The 14349-nt window shown below is 41.0% G+C and overlaps 1 protein-coding gene across 1 annotated transcript; it reads right to left on the bottom strand.

Annotated features, from left to right (window-relative positions):
• Nucleotides 1-2820: 2820 nt before the first annotated feature.
• On the bottom strand, nt 2821-5943 carry LOC137951964 (E3 ubiquitin-protein ligase WAV3-like). The gene is made up of 2 exons (XM_068798967.1): nt 5259-5943; nt 2821-5049 (listed from the first exon to the last, which is right to left on the bottom strand). The coding sequence occupies exons 1-2, from the start codon at nt 5601-5603 to the stop codon at nt 3304-3306; spliced, it is 2091 nt and encodes a 696-aa protein (XP_068655068.1). The 5' UTR covers nt 5604-5943; the 3' UTR covers nt 2821-3303.
• Nucleotides 5944-14349: the final 8406 nt, after the last annotated feature.

A 14349-nucleotide genomic window follows, 5' to 3' on the forward strand; every position in this document is an offset into this window, starting at 1 on the left:
AATTAAAGAACAAACAATGGATTCAGGAACCGAGAGAGAGAGAGAGAGAGAGAGTAAAGGTGTTTCTCTCTCACCTTCTTCTTTTAAGGATAATAAAATCCCTAATCCTTTTTTAGTTCAAAAGATTAAAATACCCTTTTAGGGATACCAACTTTTGCATAACCTAAACATGATTCTTGATTAAGCCACGAAACGCATCTGAAGACGCCTTCTTTCCTGGTTTTCTTGAAATATTGATTCCTCAAGACGAGTTCGAAATTAATCTTTGTCGTGTTCAAGAGAAACCTCTGCAGTATAGTTGCTGCACCTAACTCCCCTCGTACTCTTTTTCTCCTGATAAGCGATCCAAAGAAGAAGACGAAGACAGTTTGGCTCCACTGGTTTACAAAACTTCCCAAACAAATCTGATTCTTTTTCTTCCAGAAAATCAAGAAACGTCCAGGAGATGATGAACGTAGACAGAAAGACCTAAAATTAGTCCCAGCCTTGCTCGTATATATTTCCCTCGTTTGTAGTCTAGTAATCAAGCATGTAAAGAGGATTCTGATGTCCATTCAAGAATCAAGAGTGGGTTACAGTGAAGACAAACCACAGCTCTTTTTGTTTTTCACTGTGCAACTTTGTACCTACCTGAAAAGAAAAATCCATGAAGCACAGAATTCCCATAGAATTTGGCAGTGGATATGACGCCCCAGTGGGAAGTGACACGGCATGAATACTCTTTCTCCTTATTGACATCCAAACCTATCAGCATTTTCTATACTCAAATTGGAATATCTGATGTCATGGTTGAAATAATTTCCTAATCTGCTACTGTCTTTCTTGTAATGCTTATCCATTATTAATTATAAACCTAACCATAAGATAATCTTTTTTTTGTTCTAATGGGTATCCTACTTTTCATAGGTGAGGCATCTCCAATTCTCTCAGCTACCAGAGGGAGCAGAAGTGATGTTCTTCACATGCTTTGTTGCTTTGGCGATAACAGACTCTATCGACATTATTGCTTCGTTAATGCCTGGAATCATTCCTCTAAATGAAACCAAAAAGAATCAAATCAGCTTCTTTTCTGTCTTCCTTCCTTTCTTTCATGTTAAACATTCTTTCCATTGTTTGGCTTGTAAATAATGGGATTTCTATATCCAAAACCATCGTACCTAACCAGGTGTGTCCATCCTTCTATGTTCCAGACTCTTTTCTCAGCATGTTCCCTTTCCTTTCACTTGAAAGAAGGTTAAGAAATGGTTAACTTTCCAAAACACATCCTGTCATGTTTGCATCTCCAACGCTTTCACTAACCTCAACTCCATATAACCTCACATGAAGGAAAAGAGAGAAGGATTTTGAGGAAAACATAGTAGAAGAGAATTTTGGTGTTTAATCTCTTACAAGCTGTTTTACCTTAACGCTATGAAGTAATATTATTGATCTTTGTTTGGGGTGAAACATGCAAAATGGCTATCTGATCTGAATGATCGAGACTGCTGAGAAAGCGGTTGATCGTGACCAGACAACTGAGATAACAGTTGCACGTAAATAACTTTTTCAGTTTTCCAGTACCCTCACGCAGTAAAACTAAATCGAACATTCGTTTTCACTGTCCATTGTTTATCTGTCTGTGAAAGAACAGTTTCAACAGGGTACCAAAAAATGTACTCTCTACTGCATGTCAGGATTTGTTTTGGTGCCATCAAAGAGAGCTGTCCTCTGCCATGTGAATTGAATTCTGATGTGAAGAGATGAAAGAGATGTACCAAATTGGAAGCATCTTCAGAGATGGCCGCTTCATGATTGATGCAGTTGATGGTCTGTCGTACAATAATCTAACTGTAACAGGTCCCCTCTCCCCGCAAAATGTCAAAATCTGTAAAGCTCTGAGAGACTACTTTGCATTGCTCAATTACTTTGTGTCCACATTTCAGGGCTCCAGTAATGTCATTTGATGTTATAAAACCTCGCCTTTGGCCCTGATAATGGTGGATTGATGACATTTGGGTTTCACTGATGTCGCCCATTGCTTTCAAACCTGACCTTTGACATCCCTGGAGTTCCAATAATGCGTTCGTTTCAGCCTTTTTTATAAACCCAACTGGCCAACTGGAGTGAGTGACAGAAAGGGTTTCGATGAACGTAGTCGAAATTTTCTCCTGAAAAAGTTTCAGGCTCTTAGCATTTGTTTTGAGGGGACCCCAGCTGTTTTTAGCGTATTTGGAGACTTCGCTTTTCTGGATAAGAAACCCAGAAAGAAGGGGTGAGACGTTGCTTCCAATTCCATTATAATTTGGGTCAGGGAATTCCGTATCTGCACGCACCAGCGACAGCTACTGAACCTTTTATCTTCCAATCACCGTTAATTTTCGTTTAAAGAGAGAACCCCTGAGCAAGGTCCTCTGAATCAATTAATGAAAATGAAAACAGTTTTGTTCTAAGCTGAAAAAACCCCAGAATGCATTTGAAGCTTACAGCACTTGGGGTTCAAATCAGAAGCATTTATTCTTTTAATTGATGAGTCCAGAGTCCATACAGAAAAGCATTAATTCGAAATTCGAAAGATTAAGTACTTGGGGGAAGTATAATTTCATGGCCCGGGCAGAGATTTGGAGCTATCTCTATCCTTGAGTCGTACATCACAGCCTTCTCAACGTGTATAACTCTATCAAGCATTTTAATGGACTTGGCCTTTGATCCAGCGCTCCCTACGCTGAAAATCGTTCCTTCAAACCTCATGGGAAGAAATGCTCACAATGCTTTTCACTAATCGTTTAAAAATGAAAAAAAATTCTTGACTAATCGAATGCTCGCCAGTGTAGATATATTTAATCCATTCCTTGAACCTAATCATTCCCTCTCTGTAGTCTTTTTCAAAGCTATAGAATCTAAACTTGGTTGGATTCATTAGACTGTAAAGTTGAGGGAAAGATGGGAGAGAAGAAAAGGCAAAAACACAGCCATCACCACCCTTCTGCTCCATGCATTTACAACATCTCAATCAAAAGAAGAAGGCGTAAAAGTAAAATGACAAAAACAATATCTTACACATACCAACCATTAATGGAGTTGTTACCCTTTTTCTTCTTGTTATCCTAGAGCACTTTCATGAAAAAATATTTCAAATTAATGGGGACGAAGACATCAAATTCAAAGCCCCGATCGGTAGTTCTCTTTCTCAACTTTTGTTTTTTTCCTTCTTTTCCTCCCCTCTCGTCTCTGTTTCTGGGAAGCATTGAATGCTATGCCCACGGCCGAAGGTTCGAATCAGAATCACCCTTTGTGCAGATCTCTCGTTCGCTCTCTTCCCGCTGGTTAAAATCTGGCATTTTCGAACCCATGCAAATCGCTGACTCGATTCATCGATTTTCTCATTATGGCTACCTTGGCCAGCTGCTCCGCCGCCCGCCAGGCAGACGTCGGCGTCAGGGGCTCCCCATTGTCGTCTAACAATGGATGGTCGCTTCTTCGTCGTTGGCTGTACTGTTGCCGCTGCTGCCGGCGTGTTTGTAACTCCGCCATTTCGGCTTCCAAGCCGCGGAGATTGGAGTCGGCTGATATCGAGCTGGACTGCAGAAGTAACGAACGAGCAGATGCAAGGAGCTGGTGGGCCCCGGAGAGGTCATTGTGATCCGTCATCCTCCTAGCCTCCGCGATGGCCCGGGTCGTGACGAAGAAGTTCCTCAGCCGTTCGATTTTCGGGTCAGAGGATCTGACGGCGTGAGGTCGAGGTACCAGGAGAGCCTGCTCCTTGCAATGCACCACCTCCTGCGACGTTGGTTCCCTGTATGAGAATCCGACGGACATCACGTGGTGGGCCCCGATGGCAGCTGCTGGGACCCGCAGCTCCAGTAACAGCTCCCTCTCCTCTTCTGCGTACAAATCTCCCAGCCGAATCGACGACGACCCCAGTAACGTCGGCCGCCCCATGCACGAATACGCGCCAGCGATCTCGCCGGAGGAAAACCCCACGTGGAGGCGTAGGTCCTGGACCACCACGCTCAGGAGACCTCCGATGCATTTCGCGAACGCGTCGTGGCTGTGGGCGCCCGAGCTCGCACCGAACCCGAACGAGTGGACCGGTATCTCCAAATGAGAGAAGCGGGTCGACTGAGCGGATGAGGACGACGGGCGGCGACGGGAGGCAGAATCATGGGGCGCGCTGCGTTCGTCCTGGCCGTCGGAGAGCAGCATTATGCTTGCAACCGGGTTGCGCTCGCGGCGATCCTCTAGAACCTTCGTAGCCTTCCTCAGGGCCTCCCCCACGCACGTGCCATTCCCGCAAGCCAGACGGTCCACGATACGACGCGCTGCGCGCTGCCCGTGCGGCGTCATGCGCCGGAGTGGCAGCAACCGCTTCGCGCTGCCGGAGAAGGCCACGATCGAGAGTCGATCGGCGGGGCCGAGAGAAGCGACGACCAATCTCATTGCACGCTTGAGCATGTACAGCTTCGCCCCGGTCATGCTCCCGCTAATGTCCAGTACGGTCACCAGGTCGACTGGCGCACGGCGGTTCGGGTCGGCACCATTGCGAGCCGGTGAAGGCGCTGGGGCTTTCACTCGCAGTGCCACCGCGTAGCTCTCGTGGGAGCGACCAACAGACACGACGGCGGCCTCAGGTAGTAACCTCGCTTCCACGACACGGGCTGAGTCTTCGACGTCGACGGCTTCGGATTTCGTGGAGGATGGGTTTGTGAAGAATCCCTGAAATTCCCCGATCTCTTTTTCCTCCCCGTCGTCCTCATCGGCTTCCGGGATTGGATTGAATCGGGGAGAGATGAGCGGCTCATCGTCGTCGTAGAGACGAGATTCGGAAGGCGTCTTCGGCTTTTCAGGCTTCTCATCCTCGACGGCTTCGTTGTGGGTTTCCGGCTGCTGTTTGTGAATGGCAAGTAACGGCACTTCGCGCCAGGTGGAATTGCAGACGGGGCAGACGAGGCAACCCTGCTTTCTAACGTGGGCAGCGATGCACGGAAAGTGGAACGCGTGAGAGCATTCTGCTGAGAAGATTGCAGTGCCCTGCCCCGTCTTCACACTCTGCAAGCAAATCCCACAGCTGCTCTGCAAAAGAAATAAAAGCAACAAAAAAGAGACGACATCCCAAGTCAAATTTCTGCATCATTTATCGAATCCAACCCGCACGAACACTAGCCTATGCTCCAGTGCGTACGACGTGAAAAGAGAGAAAAAGGAAGAACTGAAAAAAGAAGATGACAGAATTCCTTATTTCGCATTTCAAAAATAAATCTATAATTCGAAAATTTGCAGACCTTGCAGAGACGAAGGCGAGGACTTCTGAAAAGAGCAAATCGAGAAGGGGATTTGGGAGATGATGGGCTGGAGCCCTGAAAAAGAGGTGGGCTTTTGCTTGTCGGGATAGTCTTGCATAGAAGCTGTGGGCTGTCCTGAACGGTCGGGGAAGTGACGGAGATCGGCCACCGGAGCCTGGGGCTGGCCATGGACTGCGATTGCAGCCGCGGCGTCGAAGGATTGCTGAAGAAGCTCAATTTCGCGCAGCTCCTCGGACTAGGACTAGGACTCGGATTCTGCTGCTTTTCCGGTTCTGGGTCTCGAGGAATCGACGTACAGAACGCCCTCCGCCAGCCAGTACCCATTTTACTGCCTCTCAATCCAAAATCAGAAACTCGACGCTCGGATCAAAGACGGAAACGAATCAACGCTCTCTCTTCTTTTACCACCCCACACTCTCACTCTGTGTCTATGGGTTTTAGAGAAGAGCAACCAGCGGATTGGATTTTGTTGCTTTGCGAGAGTAACAGAAGACAAAAGGATAGAATGGATTTTTGGGATTTTTCACAAAGGAAGAGACAAGAAGAGATTAGATGAAGAATCACTTTCTCTCTCCGACCCTTTTTCCCTCTTTTGTTGTTCTTCTCTTTTCCTCTTTCCTCTGTTTTTTCCTCCGCTAACTATTGAAAGCCCCAAAAAGATCTCTGCAACCTAAAAAGGCCTGCCAAAATATTTAAAAGATCCTCTTCCATTCTCTCTCTCTCTCTCTCTCTCTCTCTCTCTTTCCTCCCGAGTCACTATTTATTTATTGTTTCGCCTTTAAAACCTTCCCCTTCCCTATCGAGAACCTGGATCTCGATCATCTATCAAGCGATACGGAAAGAGAGAGAGAAAGCGTCAAGGACAAGCCGGTGACGGTTTGCTAGCTTATCACGTATTCAGGTCAACGGTCTCCCACGTTATGGCACCGACCAATCGCTTCTCGCTCTCTCTCCTTCATCCATCCAACGGTGAGATACGTCCATTCTGGGCCCACTCATGGGTGTATCTCGCGATCTGCGTCGGGTACTACTCGGTACTCTCGTCCTCTGGGCCGCGTCTGTTGCAAGGAACCTGTGGCTGAGATTTCCGCAAACGACCCCATCGACGGCGGAAGTACCGATAAATCGGAGCCGTTGAATTGCTGCGAGAGAAGTGGGACCCATAGTACCTTCCAGAAGAGCTTCACGGAGGAGCGCAGTGATTTGACTGTGAGAACAGTGTGCACAGTCAATTATTCTGGCAACTCACGTGGCTACCTACACCGTCTAACGGCTTTAGCGCCTGCTGACGTACCGGTACCATCCATTCCTCGGTAGCCGAGTCCGTCGGAACGGCGTCCGCCCGGCCTCCTGAACTGTTGTCGTTAAATTATTAGCACTAATAATTCGTTAATCATGTTGTTTTCGAAATAGAGGGCCCACGTCTTCTGGTAGGCGCTGCTGTCGCTTCATTTTCTATCATCCAAGGAAACGGCTACCTTCGATCTTCGGCCGTTCATCTTAAGTGGGGACAGTTTTAGAGCTGGACCCACGACGATTTTGATCAACTGCAGGATTTTCTTTGGAGCCACGTCAGGGGTCCCGTCCTCAAATCATTGATCTCGAGTTCTCTCACGAGTCTTACCCAATTGATTAGATTCAAGCACATGCCCTTCAATTATGGAAGGTGGAGACTGGATTGGTGTTTTCTTCTGTAGAATAGCTGTGGAGACGAGGTGTCTTCAAGATCCCAAGGATGAAAAGGAAAAAACACAACAGGTCTGAGTCCTGATCATGGGAGCTTAAAATTCTGCCTGGTTAATGGCTGCACCAATTAAAATATGGGGTTTCGCCGTTTTCACACCAGAAGCTCCATTACTAAATCTGTGTAAGATGGGGCAGCTTGCAGCAGAAACGGTAGGTTAAGATGGGGTATCGTTCATGTTTGGCTCGACTTTCAAGTTTTAGCACGTCTCTTATTACACTAGATTTTCAACTTTCGATAAATGTATTTCCAAACAAAAGAAAAAAAAAGTTTTCTGGATTATATATAGATATATTTAAAAATCTATTTTTTTTAAATCTATCATTTAAGATATTATTCATACCTTCTAGAAAATTTATTTGAAAGTAGAGAGGGAGCAAGTGTGGCATTGAGCTGAGCCAAACCCGAACCTACCTATATTCAAGTTAAGTTTGATTTAAATATTTTGAACTCGAGCCTAGCTTCGAACCTAAAATTGTTATTGAGCTCGAGCCTAATAATTTTAACTGAGTTCGAGCTAAGCTCGAGCTTCAACATTTATTTAAAATTTTTCAAAAAATACATGTCTCGAGTTCGAGTTCCAACATACATTTTAAACTTTTCAAAAAATATATGTTAAATAAATTGTATATAAAATTATGCATACATTTTACATAAAACCGGGTATACATTTTACATAAAATTGGGCATGACCTCTACTTAAAATTCGGCATAAGGGTAGCATTGAATTGAGCTAAGCCTATGTTCGAGCCGAGTTTGATTTAAATATTTCGAACTCGAGCTCGAGCCGACCCTAGTCTCGAGCCTAAAATTGTGATTGAGCTCGAGCCTAATAATTTTAACCGAGTTCAAGCTTAACCTGCATTTAATACTCTACATAAAATATATGTCAAATAAATTATATATAAAATTATGCATACATTTTATAAAAAGAATGATAGGGGAGGTTCGGGATTGAATCTCGATAATGGATTAGACTACACCAATATTAATCTTTTTTATCCCATATGTTGTTTACCGTATTTTATAATATTTAAATTTGGCCATAAATTTACTATAGCCTCCTTGGTGCCCCTGGTTGAAAATTTATATTCTAGGAAAAAATAGAAATGTTTTTCCTAGGATACATATTTTAAAAAAACCTTTAAATAAAATTCTATTACTATTAGTGACTTACTAGAAAATTACAATAAATATTTTAAAATTTTCTTAGAAAAGTTAAATGGACCTCTTATTGCCTATTCTAGGAAAATAAGTAAAAATTAATAATCAATCTAATATATTACTATACTTATCGATAAATTTTTAATTAAATAAAATTTCAAACACAAAATTGCTATGAAAATTGCCTCATGCTAAAAGTATTACAACATCAACTGTCAAATACTTATTCCAAATTTTTCTATACGGTTTTCTTGCCCACCTTGGCAGGAAAATCTTACTTAGAAAATTATATGATTTTTAATAAGAATTTCCAATTAGAAAAATGTTTCAAAAAAACATGAGGCACTAATAGTCCCTAGAATTTTTTTCGCTTGTTTATGCACATGCGAAATTGCTTGCGGGGGGGGGATTATTTCTCTCTTTCAACTTAGGTCCTCTAGTTTCCACTGAGGACGACGTAGAGGGAAAAGCTCTAGTAGCGCCGACGAGGAACTTTCGTCGGGGATGACGATTGCGACGGAAACAAAGGTGAAGGCAGACGAGGGAGAAAAAATCGGAGAAAGAAATCGAGTAGCGGTGAAGGCAGCCACAACAACTGACGGGAGGGGCTCGATGGTGATGAGGGGAGGAAGAATTCCCCTCCCCTCTCCTGCTCGGTGCTCCTGGTCCTGACTCTCGAGCCCATTAAAGAGCCAGCTCGCGAGCTTTCGAACCGAACCATGGTTTGGTCGAGTTCGGCTCGTTAACTCAAACAAGCCATATCTGGATCTCGAACTCGTCGAGTTCCAGATAAATTGAATTGAACGGAACCATAACTGATCCAAACTCGAGCCGCTCATAAATCGACTCGGTTCGATGCGGCCGCCTTGAAGGCTCCTTCTCTTTAGAAATAACTACATTTGATGCAGATGGAGCTTCGTCTGAAGTAGGGGTGGCTTCGAACCGAGCCAACTCAAGTTCGGCTCGGTGCCGGCTCGGTTCGATTCGTTATATCTCGATCTCGAGATCAGAAATTGGCTCGTTTAGATTAACGAGTCGAGCTTGAGCAGAACCATGTTCGGCTCGCCGGCTCGCAAGCCGACTCGTTAATTTAACAAGTGGCGATTCAGGAATCGGAGGGATTTGGAAAATTTTCGGGAAAGAGAGTCTCGTCTCTTCGATTCCGTCTTGCCGCTTGCGAAACCCATACTTCTCTGCCATTTCCATGCCATTTTAGCAAGATTTTCTCGCAGAAATCGCTGGCTGTCGACAGGTATTAATGAGAAATGGGGGATTTTGGTCTTCAAATTCCTCATTCTCCCTCTCCCTCTTCGATTCCTCAATTTCTGTCAAAGACTTCGGTTTTTTCGTCTACGATTTCTTCATCGGAAGTTCTATTTTGTCGATGAACGAAAGCGACGATCCGATAGGAGGTAAGATTTTTATTTAATGTTTTATTTTTTTGAGTCACCGATCTAACCCTACAAAATCTCTAACTCTTGCTTCGTTTCAGCAATGCTCCTTCATTCTTGGAAAGGTTTTGGAGATATCCCTGAACGACGAACACTCTATGTTTCTATAAGTGTTGATTTTTTTTTCATTTTTATCTTCTGTACGTTTTCTTCCTCTACGATTTCGGTGTTGATATTTTTTTCATTTTTATCTTCTGTACGTTTTCTTCCTCTATGATTTCGGTGTTGATTTTTTTTTTTCATTTTTATATTCTGTACGTTTTCTTCCTCTGCGATTTCGGTGTAGATTTTTTTTTTCATTTTTGTCTTTTGTACGTTTTCTTCCTCTGTGATTTCGGTGTAGATTTTTTTTTTCATTTTTGTCTTCTATACGTTTTCTTCCTCTGCGATTTCGGTGTAGATTTTTTTTTTTCATTTTTGTCTTCTGTACGTTTTCTTCCTCTGCGATTTCGATATTGATTCGAGCGAAACTCAACAATGATCTTTCGATCAATATTTGAATGATTTGATTCTGATGTTGCTCGTATTTCGAAACTCAAAGGAATACACATGATATGAAAATTTTCCAGTCGAACTCTTCCTATTCCTAAATATAATATTCGATTTCGATGAACCCGGTCTTACCATAATTATAGATATTACAATGAGGAGCAACCAACCCCTATTTTTTTATTTGTTTTTCCCTCTTGACTGTTCAAAGAGGAAGTATTGGTATTTCCCCATTATATTTTGGTCTAATACCACTGTCACTGTGGCCCATAGAACAACCATAATAATTTAATTGTTGTTCACCAAAACAAAACCCTTTTTTATGCATATGGAACTCAACCCAATTCTGTTATGTCAGACTAGTAACAAGTCTAGTAAGCATGTATTCATCATACATATTAGAACAAAAAATTTCATAATACAATACAAAATTTTTATTTTTAGACCCAATATTTCGTTGAATTGATACGTTAGATACAGACGAATGTAAATTATCTCTCCTTTTTGCAATCGATTTTTATCCTTCCTCTTCGATTTCTTCATCTAAAGTTCTTCCTCGCTGACAAGAAGAAAGCGACGGTTCGACAGGAGTAAGATTTTTATTTAATGTTCTATTTTTTTTCGTCACCGACCTAACCCTACAAAATCTCTAACTCTCGCTTCGTTTCAGCAGTGCTCCTTCATTCTTGGAAAGACTTTTGGAGATATCCCCGAACAGCGAACACTCTTTCTGTTTCTATAAGTGTTGATTTATTTTTTCATTTTTATCATTAATTTCTTGGTATTGAGGTTGAATTTCATCAGAATATTAGAAGAGAATGTTGGTGTTCTTATTTCCTTCTCTTATAAAATTTTAAATTTATATATAAAAAAAGGATCGGTATATTGGACTGGAAACTGTTGGGTGCAGGGATATAGGCTCAAAGAGACCCCGCTGCATTGAAAGACAAGGGTCGTTCCTGATTGTCACAATGCCACGTACCTTCCTCTAAGACTAGACAAGTTTGATAAAATAAGATTAGGCCTAATAATAGACTCCTTAAAAATAGGGAGAGAGAGAGAGAGTCATTGAAAAATAAATCATCCAGATATAACAGAATAATGACTACCTCATATATTTTTTTAGAGATATAAGAAAGTTAAATGTTAGGGGTATTTGGGTAATTTTATAAGAATGTTAAAGGTGAGAGGTACTTGGGTAATTTTATTTTAGGATATTGTATTCTGAAGTTGTAGTTAATGTAGAAACCTCTCGAAGGAGGTACATACAAGTTCTAGTGTGGCCATAAATAGTGACTAAACTCCACCAGAGTCACTACCCTCTGTCATAGAAGTGGGCCCAGATGAAATTACCATAAATGAGGATGAAGGTGACTCTACCCATACTTCAAAAAGACAAAAAAAAGTCTCATGTGTGGTTGGAATTCAAAGAAGTATTATTTAATGGTACAAAAAAGGCTCAGTGTGTTCATTGTAAAATCAATTTGGGTGTTATTAGTAGTGGAGTGACCACACATATGAGTTGACATTTGAAACGTTGCCCTAGTAGAAAAGTAGCAATGACAAAACAAAAAAGCTTAAACTTTCAGCCAGTAGGAGTGGGGTCTAATGTTGATCAGAGTCCATCTGGACTTCCTTTATGGATATTGGAGGAAAATACGATCAAGCTAAAATGAGAGTACTAATTGCTCATTGGATTCTCATGCATGACCATCAATTCATGATAGTAGAAGAGGAGGGATTTAATTTTGTAATGAAGATGGTAAATAGGAATTATGAGAAAATATCCCGTAAGACCATTATGGAGTGTTTGGAGGTGTATGAGGTAGAGAAACAAAAATTAAAATTTTTGTTAAAAGAGATTAACAATATTAGACTTACCATGGATCTATGGAAGTCCCAAAATCAAAATATTGAATACATGGTTATTACTGGGCATTTTATTGACAGTAATTGGAAGCAACAAAAAAAAGGAGTCTAGAGTTTTGTGCATGTTCCTCCTCCTCGTCGCGGCGTTGATATAGTAGATGCTATTTACAAGTGTTTGAAAGTGTAGGAGATCGAAAATAAAGTTTTTAGTATTTCAGTTGATAATGCTGCATATAATGATGTTTGTATGAGAGTTTGGAATGAAGATTTTTCAAGGAAAAAAATTTGGTTTATGATGGACAGTTGTTTCATGTGCGTTGTTGTGCTTATATTTTGAACTTATTAGTCCAAGATGGTCTTGCTCAGATTAATGATATCATTGATAATGTGCGTGAGAGTGTCAAATTCATAAATTTGTCTGAGGCTAGACTTCTCATTTTTTCTGAAATTATACAATAACTAGAACTTGGTGAAAAGAGGTTGGCTATTGATTGTCCAACTCATTGGAACTCCACTTATGATGTGTTGTCTTCTGCATTAAAATTCAAAGATGCATTAAAATTTCGGGTATTATCTAAGATGGCAACAGACATCCTTGTAATTCCCATATCCACAGTAGCTTCAGAGTCTACATTTAGTGCTGGTGGTAGAGTAATAGACTCATATCGTTCTTCCTTGGCACCAAATACTTGATTTGTGGTAGTGATTGGGTTTGGGCACTTCACGGTGTAAAGAAAAAACAAAAGGTGAATTTATTTGATTAATTATTTATTATGATATTTTTTAGTTTTATTTATTAAAATTTTGTTTTATGATTACAACTTTAGAAGAAGAGTGTCGAGATAATGCTACCAGCTACATGATTTTCATGTTTTTCTCATGATGGTAATTTAAATATTTTTAACGACATTAAGTAACTAGTAGTGGAAGAATATTTTTTTATCTAACAATAACTAATTTTATTTTTTTTGTTTTTGTCATAGGTGGAGATTTTGCTCATGCAACGACGTATATTATTTTCTAGCATGAAGAGAAACAACTATAGTTTGTAAATTTATAATGGATTTATAGTTTTTGTTTTGGTGATTGTAAATTGATAGTGATATTTCATTTAATTTTGTTGTGTTTGATTATTGTATGGAGTTTATTCATAATGTTATGCAGTGTATGAAGTGTTTAGACTATTTTATGGAGCGTATGGAGTGTATAAACAATTTTATGGAGTGTTTATAGAATGTATCGATAATTTTATATAGTGTTTATGAAGTGTTTATGCAAGTATTATGTATATAGATTATGCCTAATTTTAAGTAGAGGTCATGCCCAATCTTATATATGTATTATATATATAGGATATGCCCAATTTTATGTAGAGATCATGCCCAATTTTATGTAAAATTTATGCATAATTTTATATACAACTTATTTGATATGTATTTTTTGAAAAATTTTAAATGTATGTTGAAGCTTGAGCTCAGCTTGAAGCTCAACTCCAAATATTTAAATAAAACTCGACTCGAACATAGGCAGGTTCGAGCTCGGCTCAGCTCGGCTTGGCTTGTGCCACCCTTGATCTCAAGATAAGGGGGAATGAGAGAGCACTAGTCCTTCCCCATTTTTTCTTGTGGGACAATAGAGGGGCATTCGTCGACGGGTGTTTGCTGCCAGAATCTGCCACGTTGGCGGTGAAGGAAGGAGGCTAGGGTGGGTGGTAGATGGTGATTACAGGAAATGGGGAAGAAGAAAAGGGAAAGAGGAGAACGGGGAGAGGGAAGGAGTGCCGGGCTTCTAGTGGTATGGAGAGGGGTATTTGTCGACGAGATTTGTTGGGTCGGCGGTGAAGGAAAGAAGAAAAGGGAAAAAGGAAAACTAGGAGAGGGAAGAAAGAACGATGAGCCTGCTTTCTGGCCTCTCCTAATCGGAAGCAAAAATATGATCAGCATTGACCCAAAGAAGCCAAAATCAGAAGATGTGCACCTCTTCTGTCGACGAACAAGTAGAAATTCTTGAAATTTGTGATGGTATCCCAGTAACTGAGTTACAGTGTTCCTAGCCCTGATCATGAGCCCGTCGTCTTCCATTCAGCATCCAAAGGAACCTTTTCTGTTTTTATATGGGGATTTTCAAAATTCAATGGAACAGTGTGCGGCAATCAATCAGGATTCATGATTCCGGATCCCAATGGTAAACACTGATTCTCTTCCTGATTAACCGAGTATATGTTATATGATTGAATACATTTCGAGATAAACCTTAAATTTTTTTCTAAGGATTACATAGCCTTGTTAAGGATTTTGTTATGTATTAGAATAATATTATGATTAAGCTTTAATGTTGGTTGATAGAAAGAACA

Source organism: Aristolochia californica, unplaced genomic scaffold (genome assembly GCF_029961685.1).
Source record: "Aristolochia californica isolate CCGP_79_NKW_82.1479 unplaced genomic scaffold, dmAriCali1.0.hap1 SCAF_15, whole genome shotgun sequence".
Taxonomy (NCBI): Eukaryota; Viridiplantae; Streptophyta; class Magnoliopsida; order Piperales; family Aristolochiaceae; genus Aristolochia; species Aristolochia californica.

What these genes read in the sequence shown, in the direction of transcription:
- LOC137951964 (XM_068798967.1), bottom strand. Translation starts at nt 5,603, where the DNA reads ATGGGTACTGGCTGGCGGAGGGCGTTCTGTACGTCGATTCCTCGAGAC. An exon ending in CTCGCCTTCGTCTCTGCAAG is followed by an intron (nt 5,050 to 5,258) that starts GTCTGCAAATTT and finishes TTTCTTTTGCAG; the next exon opens with AGCAGCTGTGGGATTTGCTT.